Source organism: Conger conger, chromosome 3, assembly GCF_963514075.1.
Source record: "Conger conger chromosome 3, fConCon1.1, whole genome shotgun sequence".
NCBI classification, from domain to species: Eukaryota; Metazoa; Chordata; class Actinopteri; order Anguilliformes; family Congridae; genus Conger; species Conger conger.
The window spans coordinates 67,368,637-67,388,861 of record NC_083762.1 but is presented as its reverse complement, the minus strand read 5'-3'; the positions used below and the strand labels follow the sequence as shown (position 1 = coordinate 67,388,861).

General features: G+C 41.3%; 1 protein-coding gene across 3 annotated transcripts in view; it reads right to left on the bottom strand.

Moving 5' to 3' along the window:
• LOC133124037 (stAR-related lipid transfer protein 13-like) overlaps positions 1-19,708 on the bottom strand; it is a 43,900-nt gene extending 24,192 nt beyond the window's left edge. The window contains exon 1 of one of the 3 annotated variants that reach the window (XM_061234867.1): positions 19,408-19,708. In XM_061234867.1, coding sequence (XP_061090851.1) covers positions 19,408-19,525 — 118 coding nt within the window. In that variant the 5' untranslated portion in view covers positions 19,526-19,708. Of the gene's footprint in view, positions 1-9,787; positions 9,918-10,582; positions 10,659-19,407 lie in introns of those variants that run through there. The other 2 variants (XM_061234869.1, XM_061234868.1) reach the window with 2 other exon arrangements.
• Positions 19,709-20,225: the final 517 nt, after the last annotated feature.

The window sequence follows — 20,225 nt, the reverse complement described above, 5'->3', positions numbered from 1 at the left end:
CACTATGTGCAGGCTGAAGAAAAATTTAAGCAGAGCAATAATAGTCTGAAGAAGAAACGGTGGCGTCACAGCCCTGATAAAACCAGGCATTTCTGAAGGCCCCCTGTTTACACATTCTCCCTCCAACGCAAAATCCGACCTATTTTTTGTAATACATTTTTAACCCACATTTCCCTTTCCTTTGTTCTCTCCTTCAAAAGCCCATTTTGCCCGCCAAACTACTCTTTTAATTTTTCATGGGAATGCTTCGAATGATCCGGCACACCCAAACACCAAGCTGTACATAAGACATGGACCGAAAACCAGGACAAAACTCAGGCGAGTCATGCGGCCACAGTCAACACTGGCATGGCCTGGATTCAAAACTGAATCAAGGGGCACACTCATACCCAGTGTCTTCTCAGGATGAGCCAACCAGCAACACCTACTTCTCGCAGAGTTGTGATGTATCTGGCAATGTGCACAGTAGATGAGTAGTGGTCTCACTTTTGGGAATGAACACTGGAAGATAGCGGAATTAAAAATGGAATTTGAAATCACCAGTTGTTCACCTGTGGCCAAAAAACAGTATGAGAAGAGATTAAATTAAAATTCTCTGGGGTGTCTCGGTGGCGCAGCCTGTAGAGCACTGACCGCATGCTCATTGCAAGCCGCGACGTTGGCGGTTCGAATCCGACCGTCTGACATTTGTCGCATGTCTTCCCCTCTCTCTCGCTCCCATTCTTCCTGTCTCTCTATACTATACTGTCCAATAAAGCTGAAAAAGGCCTAAAAAATATCTCAAAAAAAAAATAATTCCCTGTCCAGTCATAACATTTGAAGCCTGATTAAATTTGAACTCAAATGAGGCTCAAACTCAAACTCAAATCATTAAATGAGGCACTACTGTCCTCATTTGATGACAGTGCCCTATAGTTGCCAGGGAACTTACAGGGAGGCACTACTGCACTGGAGACCCAAGAATGCCTGATCCTCCTCACCACAATGAAGAATGTCATCCCTTGCAGCTGCAAACTCCCACACAATTTCAGCTGGTAGGAAAAGCTGAGACTCACATTGCCTGGACTGCAGTGCTCACTTGCAAGCAGCGCTGGGGCTGTTTGACTTTTTATATTTGATATTACATATTAATTAAGAACACTTTCAAGGCCTTCAGTGAAGGCCTAAGATTTATGGGAATGAAGAAAAATGTGACTTAATTATTAATAATTCATTACAATTATCACTTTTCTATATATAAAAATGACTTAGGTAGTGGTACACAACTAAAAGCAGTGCCTTCATGGCAGTGTGGTTGTGAGATTTTGAGGTGGTTTTGGAGGAGACACTCACTGAAGGCCTGGGTGTAAAAATTGATGATCCACGACTGATTGAACCTAACACATCACTAAAACATCAAACTATAATAAAACCTGTAAAAAGGGGCAAAGGAACAAATAAAATGTCATTTTGTGTTACATTTCACAGATTAAACGTGCTAAAAGGGGAGTTTAAAAGAAGCGTAAAGACGGATGTCTGCGATCCCTGTCTCCGATCGAAACTCTGAAAAGAAGCGTGTGCTAACGTCTCACGCCCGCTTCCTGTCTGAGAGACTCGGTGCTTTCCTCCTCAGGCCGACATTCCTCAAACCCCCCAGGTCCCCCAGCAGTGCTAAACAGGGACGGGACCTCCTTGCCAAACCCCCACCCCGCCTAACTTCCCGGTGACTTCATATCTCATAACTCCTTTACCATTGCATTCACCAGACTTGGGTCAAATAGTTAATTTGGAATACTGCTATAACCCTCTTAGCACAAGCAGCATTCAGATATGAACGACCTTTGCCTTTCAGTCCCAAGAGTGCCTATTGTTTTGAGCCCCTATTAAAACCCTACTAAATGTTCTCAAATTTCTCTATTTCCTCCACCAAAGCGAAAAACACCTTGGGATTTGGGTGGTGCCACTTCAAATTGGGCTTGGAATTGAAATGGTTAAAATGTTATTTTGAGGCTAGACCACAGGTGTGTAGGTAGCCTATTCAACTCCTAACTCACAACCTAATGTTCCTCACAGTGCATGAAACATTTTGTGATGCCTGTGATGATTTTAATTAAATGATAGTACACCACAAAGAAGAAAACATGTACTTCATGCAAAGTCAAGGCCCTTAACGAAGATGTGCGTGCTAACCCAAAAAAACAAGATGGCTGTTGACCAGACCTGTGGGAAAAAAAGTATATCAAATATGTTTTTAGGCAAGTAAAATTCTTACAGATTTGTAGCAGTTTATAAAGAAACACTGTTGTCAACATTCAGAATAAAAAAAGTTTTTTAGATGACTGTATAATACTTCTTTTTCTTTTCTTTTACCCAGGTCTTGTGTTAGCTTGTGTTGACTCCCCAGCCCAAAAAAGTAGATCCATTGACCAAATCACAAGAGTGAGACTCACATGTGCTTCTCTTTCACAACCACCAGGTAAACCAAGGCAGAAGTGGGGAGAGACACATGCTAAAACATGTGGCAAGTCCATATGAAAGAGCAAAGGAGAAAAACTGGGGACCATTTAAGGGTTCTTGGGCATTAACTGAAAATATTGAATATTGATGGTGATATATACAGTATTTCACAGAATTTTGCATGATATGCCAAGCACTGAATCCTTTATAAACCAACAAATGAAAAGTGTTACTATAAAGCCAACAGTGTAGGTGAGAGGTTGCAGCTCATAATAATTTAGACTGCAAAATAATAATAACACAGGTATTTTAACTGAAGACTGACAATGCAGGGATTTTATTTTTCTTTTTTTTTTAACCAAAAATGTGATAAATTACATACAGTTCAATTCACGGTTTGTTTGCCAGATAGTGAAACATTCCAGCATATTCCAGGACTTCTTTGACCGGTGTGAAAACTCTGTTTGATTTGGAACTATGCACAGTATGTATGTGCAGGTGTTCATGTGCATGTGAGTGTGTGTGTGTGTGTGTGTGTGTGTGTGTGCGTGGAAAAAGCCAACAGGCTCCCTTTGACCCGTTCAGTTCCTCCACCTTATGTTTCCTGTAGGATGGCTTTGAAATGGAGGGAGACAATGTCTTTTGATCCCGCTAGGCCTATGGGTGCTCGTCAGAGCTCAGCCAATAAGCCACTTCCTCTGGCTACAGAGCTAAGCCCTGGGACATAATGGGACCATAGTCATTTCTCCTGAAAATCAGGCAAGGAAACAAAGATGACTACAATATGCTGGAAAGGGTTTCTGCAATGAACTTCTCAAGCTATTAAAAGGGGCCTGCAGGTTTTTAAACTTCTGCCCAATTACCACAAAAGCAATGAAAATAACCTGGAATGACGATGACAAGATGCCCTAAATCAAAACACAATACAGAATAAATGTACTTTGGTACTCTGTACACACTGCACTTCAGGGGCCTTAGCATGAACATGCCAGCCCAAAAACACAAACTGGGTGTTGAACAGACCAAGGTTAAACAACTGCTTGAAGTAAGCGAATCCTGCATCACAAGAAAAATATAATCACCAATATACATAACACAATTTGTCTTTCACATGATTGCACACTTCTGAAGGATCTGCATCTAGGGGCTTTAGAATTTTAGTGGCATTTGAAGAGTTTAATCATTTAACATTTAACAATTATTTAGTTCAGGTCAGGTGAAAAAGCCTTCATAGCCATGTCATTGACCTTTACAAACTTTTATAAAATTACATACAGTATCTTGCTAACTAAAGGGTCAATTACAAAACTCTAGTCAGATATAGCTGACAAACAGGTTATAATTGCATGCATTTTATATATTAACACATTCCTTCCCCACTTAACTAGATGTTTAGTTTAATCTTTACACGATTAATGCAGAGTTGGCCCACTTTGAAACCCACAACCCACAACCCCCCCAAGTCTCATCCATACATATACTGTCCACCCGCATATACTGTCCACCCGCATATTTTCTCGCGATGAATCAAACAGTGCAGGCAGGTCTGTAAGCACTTCAAATACTGTCAGCCTGACACAACCACAGGGTATGGGGAGAGATCCTCCACCCACTTGAAACGATTCCCTCAGAAGTGAAGCATCTTGAGAGTCAACCCAGGCAGAGATCAACACTTAAACCCTCCCTATGCAGCACCTGTCTCGATTCTGTTCAGTTAGCGCTCTCTGAGACAGAGAATCACAGAAGGACATTAAAGATAGTCAGAGAGTTAAGAACCTTAAAAGCCAACACGCATCAGTGTTGCCTTCCTGGTTTTAGTATCTAAAACAGCCACAACATTCATTCATTCATTCATTCATTATCCTAACCCGCTTATCCTGAACAGGGTCGCAGGGGGGCTGGAGCCTATCCCAGCACACATTAGGCGAAAGGCAGGAATACACCCTGGACAGGTCACCAGTCCATCGCAGGGCACATACACCATTCACTCACACACTCATACTTATGGGCAATTTAGACTCTCCAATCACCCAGGACCTCCCTGCTGTGAAGGGGCAATGCTACCCACTGCACCATCCGTGCCACCCTCAGCCACAACATGTTAGCAAATATTTATTTTTATGTCCCTTATCCTTCCCCAAGAGCCCCATCCTTCTCAGCACGTCATCTGATAATTATGCAAAAACATATGTCATGTCACCTGGGAAATTGTTTTACAAACTTCTCGGGAAAAATAACAGTTAGACCCTAAAATATGCATGCTTCTACCAAAATTGCATTTGTTTTACTTGAATCAGTATGGAACACGAAAAGCTCCAGGATGCTATGAAAAGCTCGAAAACACAAAAAAAATTGCGTTAAAGTTTATTCATAACAAAGCAGGACACAAAGAGCATAGGAGGTTCAGCCAAATGGTCGACAGTGGTGTTCCCAATAATCAAAACAGATTTTGCCAGATGGTAAACACCTTCAGGCAAGGCAAAGGTTAATGCACAAAGGAGGAGACAATGGCAGGAGGTCTGGCCAAATGGCCAAACTGTAGCATTCCTAGGGTTACTTTCACTGCAGTGGTAAACAGACAGCATCAGCATCTCTGATCAATACAGGACATCAGTTCACAGTTCCCACACAACCACCGTTAGCTATGTTTCAAAATCCTTGTTCAAACAACACAAGTATACATGACACTATGTTAAGTCAATCCTGAGAAAATTTGGGTTTTAAGGATGCCAGCAGTCTAATCTGTTGGTATCCGGGAAAATGAGGCACAATACAACTCTGAAATGAATTCTCTGAAGCTATTTTAGTAGAAATAATACAGACATTTAGCACTTATCCAGAGCCACTTACACAACTTACATTCATTTTTTATCTTCATTTATACAGCTGAATATAGCACTGAGGCAATTCAAGTTAAGTACCTTAGTCAAGGACACAATACAAGTATGTGACCTGGGAGCCAAAGCTAGTGATGTTATCGATAATTATGCTATGCTGCCACCCGTGTCGTAAGCATACATTAAACTTTACCACACGTAACTGACAAAACGGTATGTCACTGCGGGAGTTAATGAGAGAGGGACCCACAGCACCACGGGATGCATGGTATGTGTCAACATGCCATAGCTATTGTACCATTACTAGTTTTTAAAAGCACCGGTTAAGTGGGATAGGGCAGGGTGGGCGGCATGGGCCAATCATTCCCACTCCATCTTAGGAGCAGATTGTTAGCCCACTACGTGCTTGAGAGGTGGGGGAGGAGTGCAAATGGCAGGCAAGAGGGCCTACACACCAGGAGGGTACGGTTTGCACTGAGGGAGACATTAAAATGTCGGCCAGACCCCAGTCTCCCCGCTGAGCCCCTCATGTTTTATGACTGAATGAGCAGCATGTGTCCTGCCTAAACCCTCCATGGCATTTCATTTTCCTGAAAAACCGTTTTCCAACGTGCTATATTTAGACTTTTTTTTCTTTTGTAGTTACTAAATCAGAAGGGGAAGGCCAGTCTGTGTCATTGGATTTTAATTGCATTCAATTCAATTGTATTTGTACGGCACTAAAGGGAAACGGTAAGAGAAAAAAATGGGAGAAAGCGACAACAAAAGAAAAAGTGGGGGAAAAAACGAGCAAGTGACAAAACAAGGAAAGAAAAAACACTGTAACAGTGGTGAGAAAAACTCCCCAATGGGGAGAAATTGCAGGAGGAACCCGGCTAAAGAGGGGGAGGCGTATTAGTAAAGGTAACAGAAAGGTAACAGAAAATCTGTTATTCTATTCTATTAATTGGGGCACCTCTACCCACAGCCAAGAACCCTGAATATGAGCATAAGCGCTGGCCTGTTATAACAGGATGTGAGGTCATGGCCGCCTCGCTAGTTCATGGTTAGGGGTGGGATGGGAGGTGAATGCAGCTAGCCAGCTGCACCTTCTTACCATGCTGGAAACTGAGGATTCAGAGTCCATTACAAGGTTCGATCACACCAAACCTAGCTTACACAAGTATCTATAATACTTTACATTAGCATGCAATCATTTGGATGAAAAGAAATCCAAATATTGCCGAAGATGTTTTTTAAAAAATCGCCAGTGATGAATATGGGACTTTTTGCAGCCATGTAATGTGTTAAAATATTTAATATATCTGAATACTGTGTGTGAGACTGAGCTGAGAGTCTGTGGCCATTATGGTTGCTTCTGTGCCAAAATTCTGCATTCAATATTGGAGAAAATAGATATTACTTTTAAAAATTGGTAGAAATCAGGAATAATACACTGGTGACTAGACAGTCTAATCGTTCAGTTTTAAAATAGACTTGACCCTGGTCTGGATCACATATGGAGCCTATAGGTGACTTGCAAACTCAAAGTTAGCGACGAGGTATTAGTTCTCACATAGTACTGTTCATGAGTATAGGCAGAACCAGGGATTTGGTCTTGAAGGTGCAAGGTACATTCTTAACACCTCTTCTGAGTCAGAGTGTGAAGACCACAATATTTAAGAGAGAAGGCAAACACAAAGGCCAGATTTCACTATAGCTCACTAATCCTACCACAAAATGTATTTGTTTTTGTGTTGCGACGCCAACTGCCACCTTAGAGTATATTCAGGCCAACCCAGGCTTCTCTCTTTCTAAATTGAAAAGGGAAAAGAAACCAAAAACAAAGCAAGCAGCTGTTTTCCCATTTCTCTCCCACGAGGAGCCACAGAATTCAAAAGTAACTGCTTATGTTAATGTGTTGCCCGCAGTAAAAGTCATGTTTAATGTACACAGATGCAGTTATATAACAATGTTAGAACACCCGCCCCCCCCTACACCCACATCCACTACAACACCACTCACTCAGTTCTCCAGGACTCCTTAGATCTTTTTTTTTTTTCAGAATTTGGCCGTTATGTCGATATTAACACTGAATCTAGGCAAAAACTGTGGAAGGGCAAGGCAAAGGGCAGCAACTCCCCAGCCCACGGCCCCCACCGCCTTCCAACCCTTCCCCACTCTCACTTCCTGTGATGAAGAAGAGTGAACCACAGCTTGCTCTGAATGTATGTATGTGGCCCGTTGTTTACCATCGATTTCCCAATATGACTCCATGCCTTTCACAATGAGCACCATTGAAGACCAGCTGCCGGGCTCTTCCTGCACATCATTACCGAATTAAAATTCCAGCTGGGCTGAACATGTGTGCTAACACAAAGGCAGATGCATTGAGGGTGTGGTGTGAGGGGGTTCGAAGGCCATCTTTGTCTCAGTTCCAGTAAATAGCGGAAAAACTTGTTGAAACTGTGTGGTCGGGCATTGTGTTACAGTACGTTCTTTTAGCCGTTCAGCAGATGCTGTTATCCAGAGATGTTTACCTAGATTAATTATTTATTATACAATCAATTTATGCACCTGGCCATACATATACTGTAATTACCTTTCTTCACACAGCCCCCCAGGTGAGAGTCAAACCCGTAACTTTTAAGTTGAAAGGGATACGACACTGGCTTCCCACTGCAGACACAGACGCTCACACTACGGTAAGAAGAGCAAAGGTCTAAAGATTGGTGTAATAGGACATTTTGAAATATGAATAGGTTCACTGAGTTGTGATGCACCAGAGCTACTCTTGCCCTATATTTCACCACAATCGCCACATCTAAAGAATGCAGTGGCCGCCTGGGCATGACAAAGCAGCCATTTTGTGCCTGAATGCTCAGCACACTTCAACTGAGGAGGAATGGAGAGAATTATTAAACCAATGAAACTGACATAGTTAGGTGGCCATGTATAGAGAGCAGGCAGGACACCGGGGAAATGTCTGTCATAAGTGCCTTGTCAGGTAATTGGAGTCAGAGCCTAGTTTTAACATCTCATATGAAGGACCATGTTACCTACAACACAGTGTACCTTTCCCTGGAGAACTGAGTTTTTTTAAGTTTATGGAGTAAACTGCTTTAAAAGTACTAGAGATCTACAGCACTCTCAACCATTACATTATTGACATTATTTAGCAGTATTTACTCCAGATAGCACTCTTAGATCCATGCTCCCAGCTCAGTGTCAATGGTTTTAAGAAATGAAAAGCACTATACAGTGGAAGCAGAGAACACCATTACATTATTACAATGTAATCAATACGCAGCAACCATTAGGATCCAAATCAATACCAGTCTGCAAAACAAAATTTAGAAGCTCAGATGTTTTACAAGCACTTACAGTATACTTCACATTGTACTAATTAATTTAGTTGCAGTTCAGAACTCAATGTCTGTCACTGGGAATTGCACACTGTTTCCAGTTTTGTTGCTAATTCATTATTTTTTTCTTGTACCATAGAAGAAGATAGGGTCCAAGGAGATGGGCAGGTGAAGTATAGAGGGCTCATCTTCTAATGTAAATGCAGATAAACCTGCAGATCTCACAGGTACCATGACTTCCTGTTCTATCCTCAACTGCATACTGTAACACACTTTTTAACATTTACATTTTCAAAATTGTCCAACCTTAAAAATGAAATGATATTCTCAAAGTAAAACACCATTACATAACTGATATAACACCCAAAGACTTGCTAAATTCCTTTTTTGATGAAAAATGAGATAAGTAATTATTTGGATAATAGTAACCTTTGTCACACCTGCGTCTCTAGGGGAGTGATAAGGTAATATTTTGCCACAAACAGCAAGTGGAGATTATTTAAACTATTCAAACTTTCCATTTGAAATAGGTTAAGTTTGTATGCCTTAGTGGAGTTGACAGACATCAGGTTTGTTTGGGCTGCAACTACTCACAATTCACCATAGCACATATGGTACAGCAACAGAGATCAATAAGCAACTGCTATGAAAAATACATTTTTAAACACTTTACTCAAACCTCATTTCACTGAGAACTTTAATGTGGTTTCAGTAAGATTCCCCTAATGAGCAAACTATCTCGCTTTCCTAAGATGCAATGCATTTGATCTTCCACATAGTTTTTGTTAATACTGGTAACTTGAATATGGTGTTGCTTAAACCCCCTTTAGGAAAGTGTTAAAATATTGCACATTACTTTGAACACTTCTCTTTCTATCAACGCCTTCTTCAAGTTACGAGTATTATCAAAAAAAAGTATATGCAAGATAAAATGCACATTGAATCTTGAGTTCGAGAGTTGTCAAAACAGAAAACAACAAAATAAGAGATAAACACATTTATACTGACATGAACCTTGTAAAGTCAATATCTGTCATGTCTACAAAAGTGGAAAGTGAAGACTTGAGACACTTGCAGAGCGCAGCATGAAAACTACTGACAGCATGCTTTGAGACCAGACTTACCCCTCTCCCTGAGTAGACTGACAGCATGCTTTGAGACCAGACTTACCCCTCTCCCTGAGCAGACTGTCAGACTGATTCCTCATTGAAAACCAGAGAACAACAGAGAACCCAGTTCTACACCCACGAAGAAACAGTCTGGTAGCATTCAAAAAGCCCACAAGTCCATGCCATCCGCAGAACAGCAGAGGAAATTCCAAAAAAATAAAAAATAAACTTTTAAATAAACTGCTTGCCAGCAAGCAACAGCTAAGGGAACTCCACGGAAGAGGGGTTCTAACAGACCAGGTTTGGATTTGCTGTTTAATAAAACATGCCTCTCCTGACTCTTCTCATGCTGAGAACCATCTGGTCCCTCCAGAGCAAAGGTCCCACCTCAGGCACCCCCACCCCACCCACATACACCCAACCCCCCACAGCCACCCCTAACCCCCACCACCTCCAATGGGGTTGTACCATTTTAAGAGAGGGGGGGGAACCGACCCCACTCAAAGATTCAGAACTCTGTTGAGCTAAATTATTCCAGTCTGAACGAAAGGGAGAATGAAAAGATATACACATATAATATTAACAAATTGTTTTTTTGTTTTTTTTCTAAGTTTGTTTGGATCCAAGATAGGAACAACCCTCCAGGAAAATGTGCTCTTATCTAACGGTGTTGTAATGTCTGGCTCAGTATGAGGTTCAGAAGTTGAAGCCCAGCTCTGTTTTCCAAAGATTTCCTGAACAAAATTGGAGAAATACTTACTTTCAAACTTGTCACACCGACACACACACATGCGCACACACACGCACACACACACACAAACACACAAATGTTCACAATCATCAAGTTCACAAATACCTTTGAGAAGTCTCCTCATTGGGTACGAATATGTTGGCTTGGTTCTGTCCCGTACAACTTTCCCACTTCTGGTCGGCATAGGTGACTCAATCTGAGGCCACTTCCTGAGTGTGAGCAGTTTTAGAGACCCCCCTCCCCTCCCGCAAGCTCACCACCTTCCCCTCGGCTTCCTCTTGCGTGTGCCGGAAAAGGCCCGGTCCTCAGAGACCGTGCCGGCCCCATAGGCCGGAACATGACGTCTGAACCCTTCAGTGGGAATGCAGAGGCGTGCTAAAGCAGGGCTATGCTAACGCAAGCCACCACTTATGTAGGAGAACCCTAGAACAATGACACTGGGACTAAGGACACAGGCTAACACAGGGCAACATTAGCAGAGGATGGCACTGCAGCAGGGCAACACTCAACAGCTAAAGCCAGCTCCATATTCAACATGGTTTGACCAGCTCAAGCTATGTTTTGAAACAGCTAGTAGCTGGTAAATCAGGGACTAGCACAGGGCAACAATAACACATCAGGCAACACTGACAGAGGACACCACTAATGCATAGCAACACCAACACGCGGCTATGCTAACACAGGGTAGGGTCTACAAAAGGCAAAACTAGCCCAGGGCAGCACTAGCACAGGGCAGTTCAAATGCAGGACAGGGCTAACACAGGATGGCTCTAACATCGGGGGAGGAAGCCAGGCTCTGTAAACTCACCACTCTCTTCAGCATGCAAGCTGCTCTCTTGCCTCCCCTGGCAGTCAGATAAGGATCTGGCACTCCCTCCTCTCCCCATCCCCCACTAATCCAAACAGAACCCCAGGACACCCAACAGAAGCCTGCGTTCTCTTCCACTCAGCCTCTACTGGGTTTGACCTCAGCTGAGATTGGAATCAGTGAAATCACTGGGAATACATTCATGATTTGCAGAAGAATCGTCACGGGTTTGGAGGGGGATTAAAATAATTCCAGGGAATTGTAGGGCAACACCGCTGTGGGGTCAACGCCGCAACCCCGCTTACGGGATGCACTTGACAATTCAATTCAATCCAGAAGCCATGAAACACACGGGAAGGAACACGCAGATCAGGGTTCAAACGGAATTCCGCTCGATGCAAATAATGACCAATGACAGACATTTCCTTCACACCAGGCAGTAGGGGGCTCCGGAGCAGAGCAGGATCCGGCCCAACATGTCCGCTGGCTCAGCCAGGCTGGAAAGGAGAGATAGTGTTCGCTGGAAGCTGGCGGCTCCAGACCTGCTGTGATGCTCCATTTGCGGAACAACAAAGTTCCTTTATTCAAATGCCTAGGGGCTTCTCTTCTCCACCATAACGCACATACAGAGTATATATCAATAATAATGTACACCACCTTTACATACAACTGGGTATGACTGAAGTCTCACTCGTCTGTTGTGTGATATAGCTCATTTACACGAGCAGAGTGCAAATCCAGAGGGAACAGAAAAAACATACATATCTGGAGCCTGAAAACATCCTCGGATCATAGGGGAAAACAAGCACCAGTGGCAAAAAAATACAACTAACAATGAAACGGATTTATCCGTAAAATTAAAGTGTAGATTTATATTAATAAAATAAGACAAAGCAGGTTTCTGGATGGCCGAGCTTCCCAGATGGGATTTAATCCTACAGGCTGTATCAGCTTACTTCTTTAACAGCTACACAAACACACACACCTGCACTCGCTTGTGGGTACAAAAATAAACATAAACACATACACACAAACACACACACAGACACACATACAAACACATTGCCATGCGCACTCACAAACGTACACATGCGCACACACAGAGTTCACACAGCATTCATGCAATTGAGATAACCTATATGCTTAATGTGTGTACATTTCTTTCATTTATTTATTTCCATTTTTGAACTGCCTTTCTCAAATTTAATTTCTGACAACAGTCTCCCAAATACTTTGTGATACTAAGACAACTGCAAAACCTGGGGCAGCATGAACATAGAAAATTGATTTTTCAAAAACACTAAAGGACAGGATATACAGTACATAGTATACTGTAGTTTGTTTAATTTGCTTGCTTTATGACAGTTTCATATTAGCTTTGAGACATACCAGTACTTATTAGAGATATTTTGACATGACCTATCACCTGCATTATCAAAATAGAAGCATCTCATGCTCAACAGTGTAATCGGGAAGTGTGGCACATTGCAAAGGTTGCAGGTAGCTTGTGCAAACCGGCAAGATGACAGGTCTGTTATTATTAGATAAAGAAAGATGTCGTTGTCAGGGAGAACAGGACTGAAACATGTCATTTTTCTTCTTTTCAAAAGAGCAGTGGATTGTCTGGGGTTTTAAAAAAATCCATCAGAACCTGTCCTAACCGTGAAGCAATTCCTACTCATGGAGTGGAACTAGATTGAATTTAAAGTTTCCAAGCCCACTGTGCAGGCAAACGAAATTGGAAGAGCTCTAAAAGCTTGAAGCAATGAATTCAGTTACAAATAGACTCATTTCAAGAGCGGCATAAAAAGTATACATTGCTTTGAACAGGATGTGTAAGATTTGCATTCCCATTATCTATCTTCCCCTTCGGGACAGGGAACATGGCACACAGCTTGATGGTTCAGTAGGGCCCTGGACATCCCATGTTAGTGGGTAACTCAGTTTCTATGAAAATGAGTGAATCAATGACAGCATATGTTAGCTTTGTTGAATTTTGGTTTTAAGAAACCTACTTCCAAATCTCTCCGGTATGAGAAGGAAATATTTGTGTCGTCCTGCAGGTGTGAGATTGGCTCTCTGCAGGTTAATCCCTCCAGTCACTGCATGCTTGTGCCAACCTCACTATGAAGGCCACAACACAGCCCAATCTAGCCTCATTATTCAGGCTTAGAAACTATGAATTTTAAAACAAATATGAGCCTGAACAGGTTGAAGGTCTGATGTGATATAATCCCAACTTTGGGAATGTTTCTTTGCTAATGAACCGATTCTCAGCAACTTCAAATGAATCATGATCTTGTGCGAGTGGGGCCCCAAATGAAGATAGCGATTCACTCTCTTGCTAGCTAATACTAGCTAACTCTTGTGAAACCTTTTTTTATATTTTATAAAAACCAATCTCAGAAAGACTAGCTTTCCCCCCAAACCTTGACAACCTGACCTTCACTACACCTGTCATGCAGAGTTTTTTGTGTTGTCGCCAACATTCAAGGTCTTGGGGAAAAGCCATTATGTTTCTTCCTTCTCTTCTAGGTCTTGCGCTTAACAGTAATCAGAAGGTTCCACAAAATTCTGAGTATCTGACTTAGGAAAGTGAAGCACTGACTTCACCATAGGAGAATCAATTTTACAACCTAATTCTCTCTCTCTCTCTCTCATGCTTTCAAGCTTCTTTTATTATGATAAACACAACTTAATATCTACTTGAATAGTTATATGTAAGTATAAGAATAGACATAGCAAGACAAAGAGAAACACATTGAAAATAACTGTGATCAAAGTTTTTTATTAAATTTTCAGAGCTGTGACAAGCACAAGAGATTCAGCTATCACCCTGTATGTGGAGTTCAATTAGTTTCAAAGATCATTGTAAATCCAGTCATCACCAGCATGCCAATTCTTAACTGTGATTCATAGTTCATATGAATACAAATTACTAAATGTATTCCTAAAATATACAAATTGGTTTTGATACTCAAATATAGAAGTTCACCAATGATTCACTCACCATAAGTCTACCCATCCGACTTCAGGGAGAGTTAGGTGACCATTTTGACTGAAAGAGACATGGCTTCTAGCAGTTATATCAGAACTACACCAGGCTCAGAAAGAGGCAATTTTACAGAGCACAGAGCTCAAAATCTCTATGTTCCTGTGTAGACAGACAAGCACAACACAACACATCTTGAGACCCAGTAACACAAGGCCTGACTTTCTCAAGCAACAGATCACCCATTAACTGGGATCGACTTCATGTTAATGAAGGCTATCCCACTGTAGATGCTTGAGCATGCAGAGTGGGGCAGGGTCAATTACAGTGGAATAAGCAACAAGGCCAAGCGACAGACTGCGACAGACCAAGCTGTGTTGCAAAGTCAAAATATTTCCCAATTCACTCATGCCAAAGTTCAAAGCCATCCAAAAATGAGGCTCCAGTTGTGAACTGCGGAGGGGGCACAAATTCCTTTAAGGCTCATAAAACAACGATGCAATTCATTTTGAGGCTTTTTCATTTGACGAGGAATTCCTAATCACCCACCAGAGTACAATTAACCAGTCAAACCAGCTTTTTTTTTTCACTGTAACCTCACTTTGCTGCACAGCTTATGCAACTCAAGTGACAGATTTGAGTCAGTCCCTTGTTTGTCACAATGGATAATAATGCACGGCCACACATGGCATAACTATCGACAAAAACATGGAATTGTAGAGGTTTTTAACCCTGACAACTGTGACAATGGTTTCCCATCTCTCAACAAAGTGGAATCTAACAATAACCAAAGGGCAAAAATGACCCCCAACAGTGGGTAACACAACATCTGAAGAATATATTTTTGCTACATTACAAATGTAATATTAATTATTATTAGACTGAGTCTGATATAATGAACTGAAATGTGTGTATTTTGCTACAATTACGAGTTATTACATGGTCTTCCATCCCAAAGAGATATTTAAATGAATATGTTATTAAGAAAGTGATTTTTCCACCACAAGCAACAGCGGTAGAGCTACTGTATGTATTACTGTTCATCATCAACATTTTTATTCACATCACTGTCATCCACTCCTTCACAACCAATTTAAAAAATGAAATACACATTATGCGTAGCCTGTGAGAGGATCAAAGGACCACTCGCATTACATAACAGTAAGCTCAAATCATTACATTACATTACATTATTGGCATTTGGCAGACGCTCTTATCCAGAGCAACGTACAGTTGATTAGACTAAGCAGGAGACAATCCTCCCCTGGAGCAATGCAGGTTTAAGGACCTTGCTCAAGGGCCCAACGGCTGTGCGGATCATGTTGTGGTTACACCGGGATTAGAAGCACCGACCTTGCGTGTCCCAGTCATTTACCTTAACCACTACGCTACAGGCCGCCCAATCCAGGAGATTTTCTTTTAGATAGCAAAACGACTGCTGGAAAACACCTGTGCTGAGATGTCTGTTCACTGGCAGTGAAATTAAGCACTGTAAATGTGTTTTATAACATTAGCCATAGCTTTCCCTTCCAGGCTTCCATAGCGATAGAAGTCATCAATCACAGGAAAATGAAAGTGCTTTCCTACAAAGGCGCTGCTTGCATTAAGCGTGTAATTTCAAAGCAGCCCCAGCGCATACATTCTATATCAGAAAGGTATGCATGTCTTTGAAATGCTCTTGCTGCTCTGTTGCATAACGCTTCCATGTCGGCGGTGAAGTGGTTATTTATCTAATTAATTGCATTCAAAGAACAGAACACGTAAAATTTTCAGGACATTGAGAATTATCAGACAAAACATGTTTTGGCCATCCTGGCTAACATACATACACTGGTACGTTGTGTGTGCATGTGTGTGATACATCTCACTGCACAACCTGAGGTTCTTTTCATTTTTAATTATTAATGTATTATCCAAACACACATCTTATTTTTATTTGACAAAAACCCTTTATAGTACACACTGCCAGCTTGACCCAAGGTTTTAAATTATTAAACCAAAAACATTTTTTTTAATTGAGATAATAGTGGGAAGAATATCTTGACAAGGCTTGCAACATACAATTCTGTACTCTCAGTACATAGTGACTATCTGAATTATAGCAGGTATGAGGTATGTTTCAGTTTTTCAGACTACAGGCTTCCAATCATACTTGAATGGCTATGCCTCACACTACTCACCTAATTGAAATGCCGTTCTAACAATGTCATTCAGTATGATATTACCTCTCAAGCAAAAGGGTAAGCGACAAGTGTTGCCGCAAACCTCAGAAAACCTCACTCACACCTTTATTTATTTTGCACGTAATTCCAAATAGGTATAGAGCATTATGCTGTATTCATACATTTATGGATGAAAGCATCACCTGAATCCACTGACGACATTGCTTTGTGATTTTCTGGAGCGCTGAAAGCACCCATTTGTGTTTGAAAGCTTTTTGCATGCATTACTCTGAAGTAGTTTGTCCATGATGTCGGCTTCCTATAATCAGTTATTCGGGAGAGCAGCATGAAACATGTATATTGTATGAATGCTGTGAATGCCTATTGACTCATGATTAGTCACATTCCGTTGGCATTTGGCAATTAACAAAGAATGTGCACACCGCTGAGAAATAATCGGAAAGTTGAGGCAAATCAAATTTGTCGTAATTTTCATCACTTGCCTTCTATGTGAATTTATCATTCAATACGAGAAAAACTATTTTGTGAATTTATGAAGATATATGACAACTGAGCTACACCACACACTGGGGAAGGAGGGATGGAGGGAAGAGGTTACCTAGGAAACAGAAGTGAATGAACATTGCTTGGAGTACGGAGACCCCGAACATGACATGAAAAGATTGTAGTGCTTCGCAAATCATGAAGCGTGACATAAGAGCAAGGCGTGACATCCATGTACAAGCTGCTTTGGAGATGCTGTACTTGAAGTGTGTTTTCTTGTTTTAGACCACAAACCCCTGAATGCCATCATGCCAGACACTGTGAAGCCAGAAGGTCCTCCCCTACCTGCAAAGGCTCCATAATCACTATAAACACTCAAAAACGTTAAAAACGGCTGGAAAAAGGGGAGGAAGAACGAGTGGAAGAGAGAAAGAACCAAAAGAATGTTTCTGCCCAGCCGGATATGTCCTGTCCCTGAGGGCAGCTGTTCACATGCTGGTTAGTTAGCAATACTGATGGTATCCAAAGACTGAGAGATGGATATTTGAAAGGAGTAAAGGCAGATTCTTCCCTCAGACAGACTTACAACCACCTGATGTGGGGCTTAAGGAATGTTAACAAAGGTTCCACAACAACTTCCTGAAAATCACTGTTGGGACTCTAACAGATAGTCTCTCTGTGACTAACAGGGAGACTAAACTCCTTGTCAGATTCTAACAGATAAACTATCTCTGTGAATAACAGGCTGGCTGATATAAACTGTGACTAACAGATAAACTCTTTCTGAAACTAAGAGGCAGATAGAGTATAATGTCTCTCAGTGACTTTAAAAGGTAGGCTCAACTCATTTGGTGACTCTATCAGATAAGCTTTCTGTGTGTGTGTGATTAACAGACTGGCATATAAACTCTCCATAACTCCAATAAGTAGGCTTAGTTTTCTATGTGAACTCCTCCATGTGAACTCTATTACTCAAACAGTCCTTGATTTGGGATCTCTCTCTCTCTCTCTCTCTCTCTCTCTCTCTCTATCTATCCCTCTCTCTCTATCCCTCTCTCGCTCTGAATGCCTTAAGTATATAGCAAACTTGAGAAATCACTGACACTTTTTTTGCAAAAGCAAACAACATTTCTTCCTCACAGTTTTCACGTCAATGCCTGAAATAACAGACACGGGAGAAATACGCGATCTAAACTTCCACCTCCTGGCCTTGAGAGCCAGTGGATGAGTGCGGATGCTTTAGTGCTGTACAGTAAGTGGAACGGCCGGCAGCCCGTGTCTGCACCACGGCACATTAATCACCTGCTTTGAGCTGCCCCTTATCAATAGGGTTCATTGAGCAGGGCTGGATATTAATAGGGCATAACGAATGGCTGGGGAATGGGAACCAGCCCATGAATGTCAAATCCACGCTGCCAAATAACAAGGAGAGCAGTGTCTGAGGAGACAGTGGGGGGTGAAGGACCAGCTAACGTCCTCATCCTTAAGGAGGTGATCCGTCTCCTGACCTGGCCTGAGGAGATCCAATGTAACATGTAATCATGTTCCAATGTAACCGACTTCATGATTTTATTACCTAGGCCCAACATACTAAAATCCTCACTGACTTGATCGTACAAGAGTTTTTTTTCCCCCACTTCTGTAGCATGCATCATAGTATACTGTATGTAGTATATATAGTATGCATTTCAAGGCTATGTACTCCCATTGAACGTGCTGATGTCGATTTTTAAACAGGTCTAATGTAGTGTACTTTTGCAATAACCTGACGAAGAGTGTGTTCTGGATTATTAGTCTTTATTAACTTTATAATCAAGTTCCACTGCTCAAAAGTCATTATAGTGTGCAGGATGTGCGCATGTAAAATATGCATACAAATGATCACCGTATGAACCCACACATCAAAATGTTTTTACATCTGGCGTAAAATCAATTCTTAAGCAGTACATTTTACTATGACAGAATAGGCCTACATTTGAGCCATACTGGAACAACATCTATTCAAGGTCAATTAACCCTGAACATTTCATAGAGCAGCAGCAGCAGCTAAACTAGTTACTGTTTATAGATTACTCATCAAAGAATTCAACAGTTCCTTTTATGGAAATTAGTCAATTGTGAAATTCCCTTTCATACCCGACATACTCACTGACATGCTTTGTCACATGAAGGCTTCATCACATGTTCCTCAATCATCTTTCTCACTTTCATTCCTTTTAAATAATCTGTTCCAAAGCAAATTCAAGTAGCTTCCACACATCTCTGGAAGACGGCCAAGTCACATCAACAACACAGAACAATAATTACAGCTTCAATGCAGACGTGAGGCAGACGAATACAGAAATACAATTAAGTGTCCTTCATAGAAGCGTCTCTGTACCAGATATGTTGATTGATAATTTAACCATACAAAAACGCTGGAATAAGGCTGGAAACATGATAAGCAAACGTTAATTGAATTTACCTCTGAAATCAAGACGACTCACTTTCCTCCTTAACAAAGTTAACGCTTTGTGTGCTGACTCCCTCAACTGAAGGGTCATTGATCTCGGTCGGCAGCGTTCAGATTGTCTTCTCTCCATTCTAACTTGCGCTGGTGTAAACGTGCAAATTAGTTTTTCTTTTTTCCTTTTCAAAACCTAACTATAGTTGTAGCCATTACCAAAAAATTGGGCGGAAAATAATAAATAATGCAATTTGAACATGTTAGCAAGCTGCGAAATTCTTCATGAACACCGAAGGTGCCGTTTTCCTTGACTGTGGAGATGTTCAGTGGCTAACTAATGAGGATCTGAAAGAGGTGCGTGTGCGTTTCGCGTTCTGTCATCCTTATTCAACTTTCACAATTGTGCGGAAGTGATACGACAGTCAACAAGAATGGAGATAGGTTATTGGGACTGCAACTGTTTCAAGTAGCCTGCACAATGAAAACATTCAGACACTGTTTTATTGGGCCTTTATTAAGTGCGAAACGACAACAATCCGTTTATTTACGGTTTGAATTTGCCCTAGCAAATAGCTTCCATAACCTACAACAGTGTTAAGCTATATGTAGCCTATTGCTTGAATATCGCATTTCGTATTGATAAATGTTATGATGTTTATGTTTTTACGAGTTTTAATTTGTTTTAAAACGGAAATCGGACATTATTACCTTTATAAACCACCATTATTAGGCTATCCAGTTAATTATAAAAATGAAACGTAAGACGTCAGGCCTAAGGACCATTAATGTATTAATTATTTTCTAATGCATTTGTTTAAAAAAAAAAAAAAAAGTGT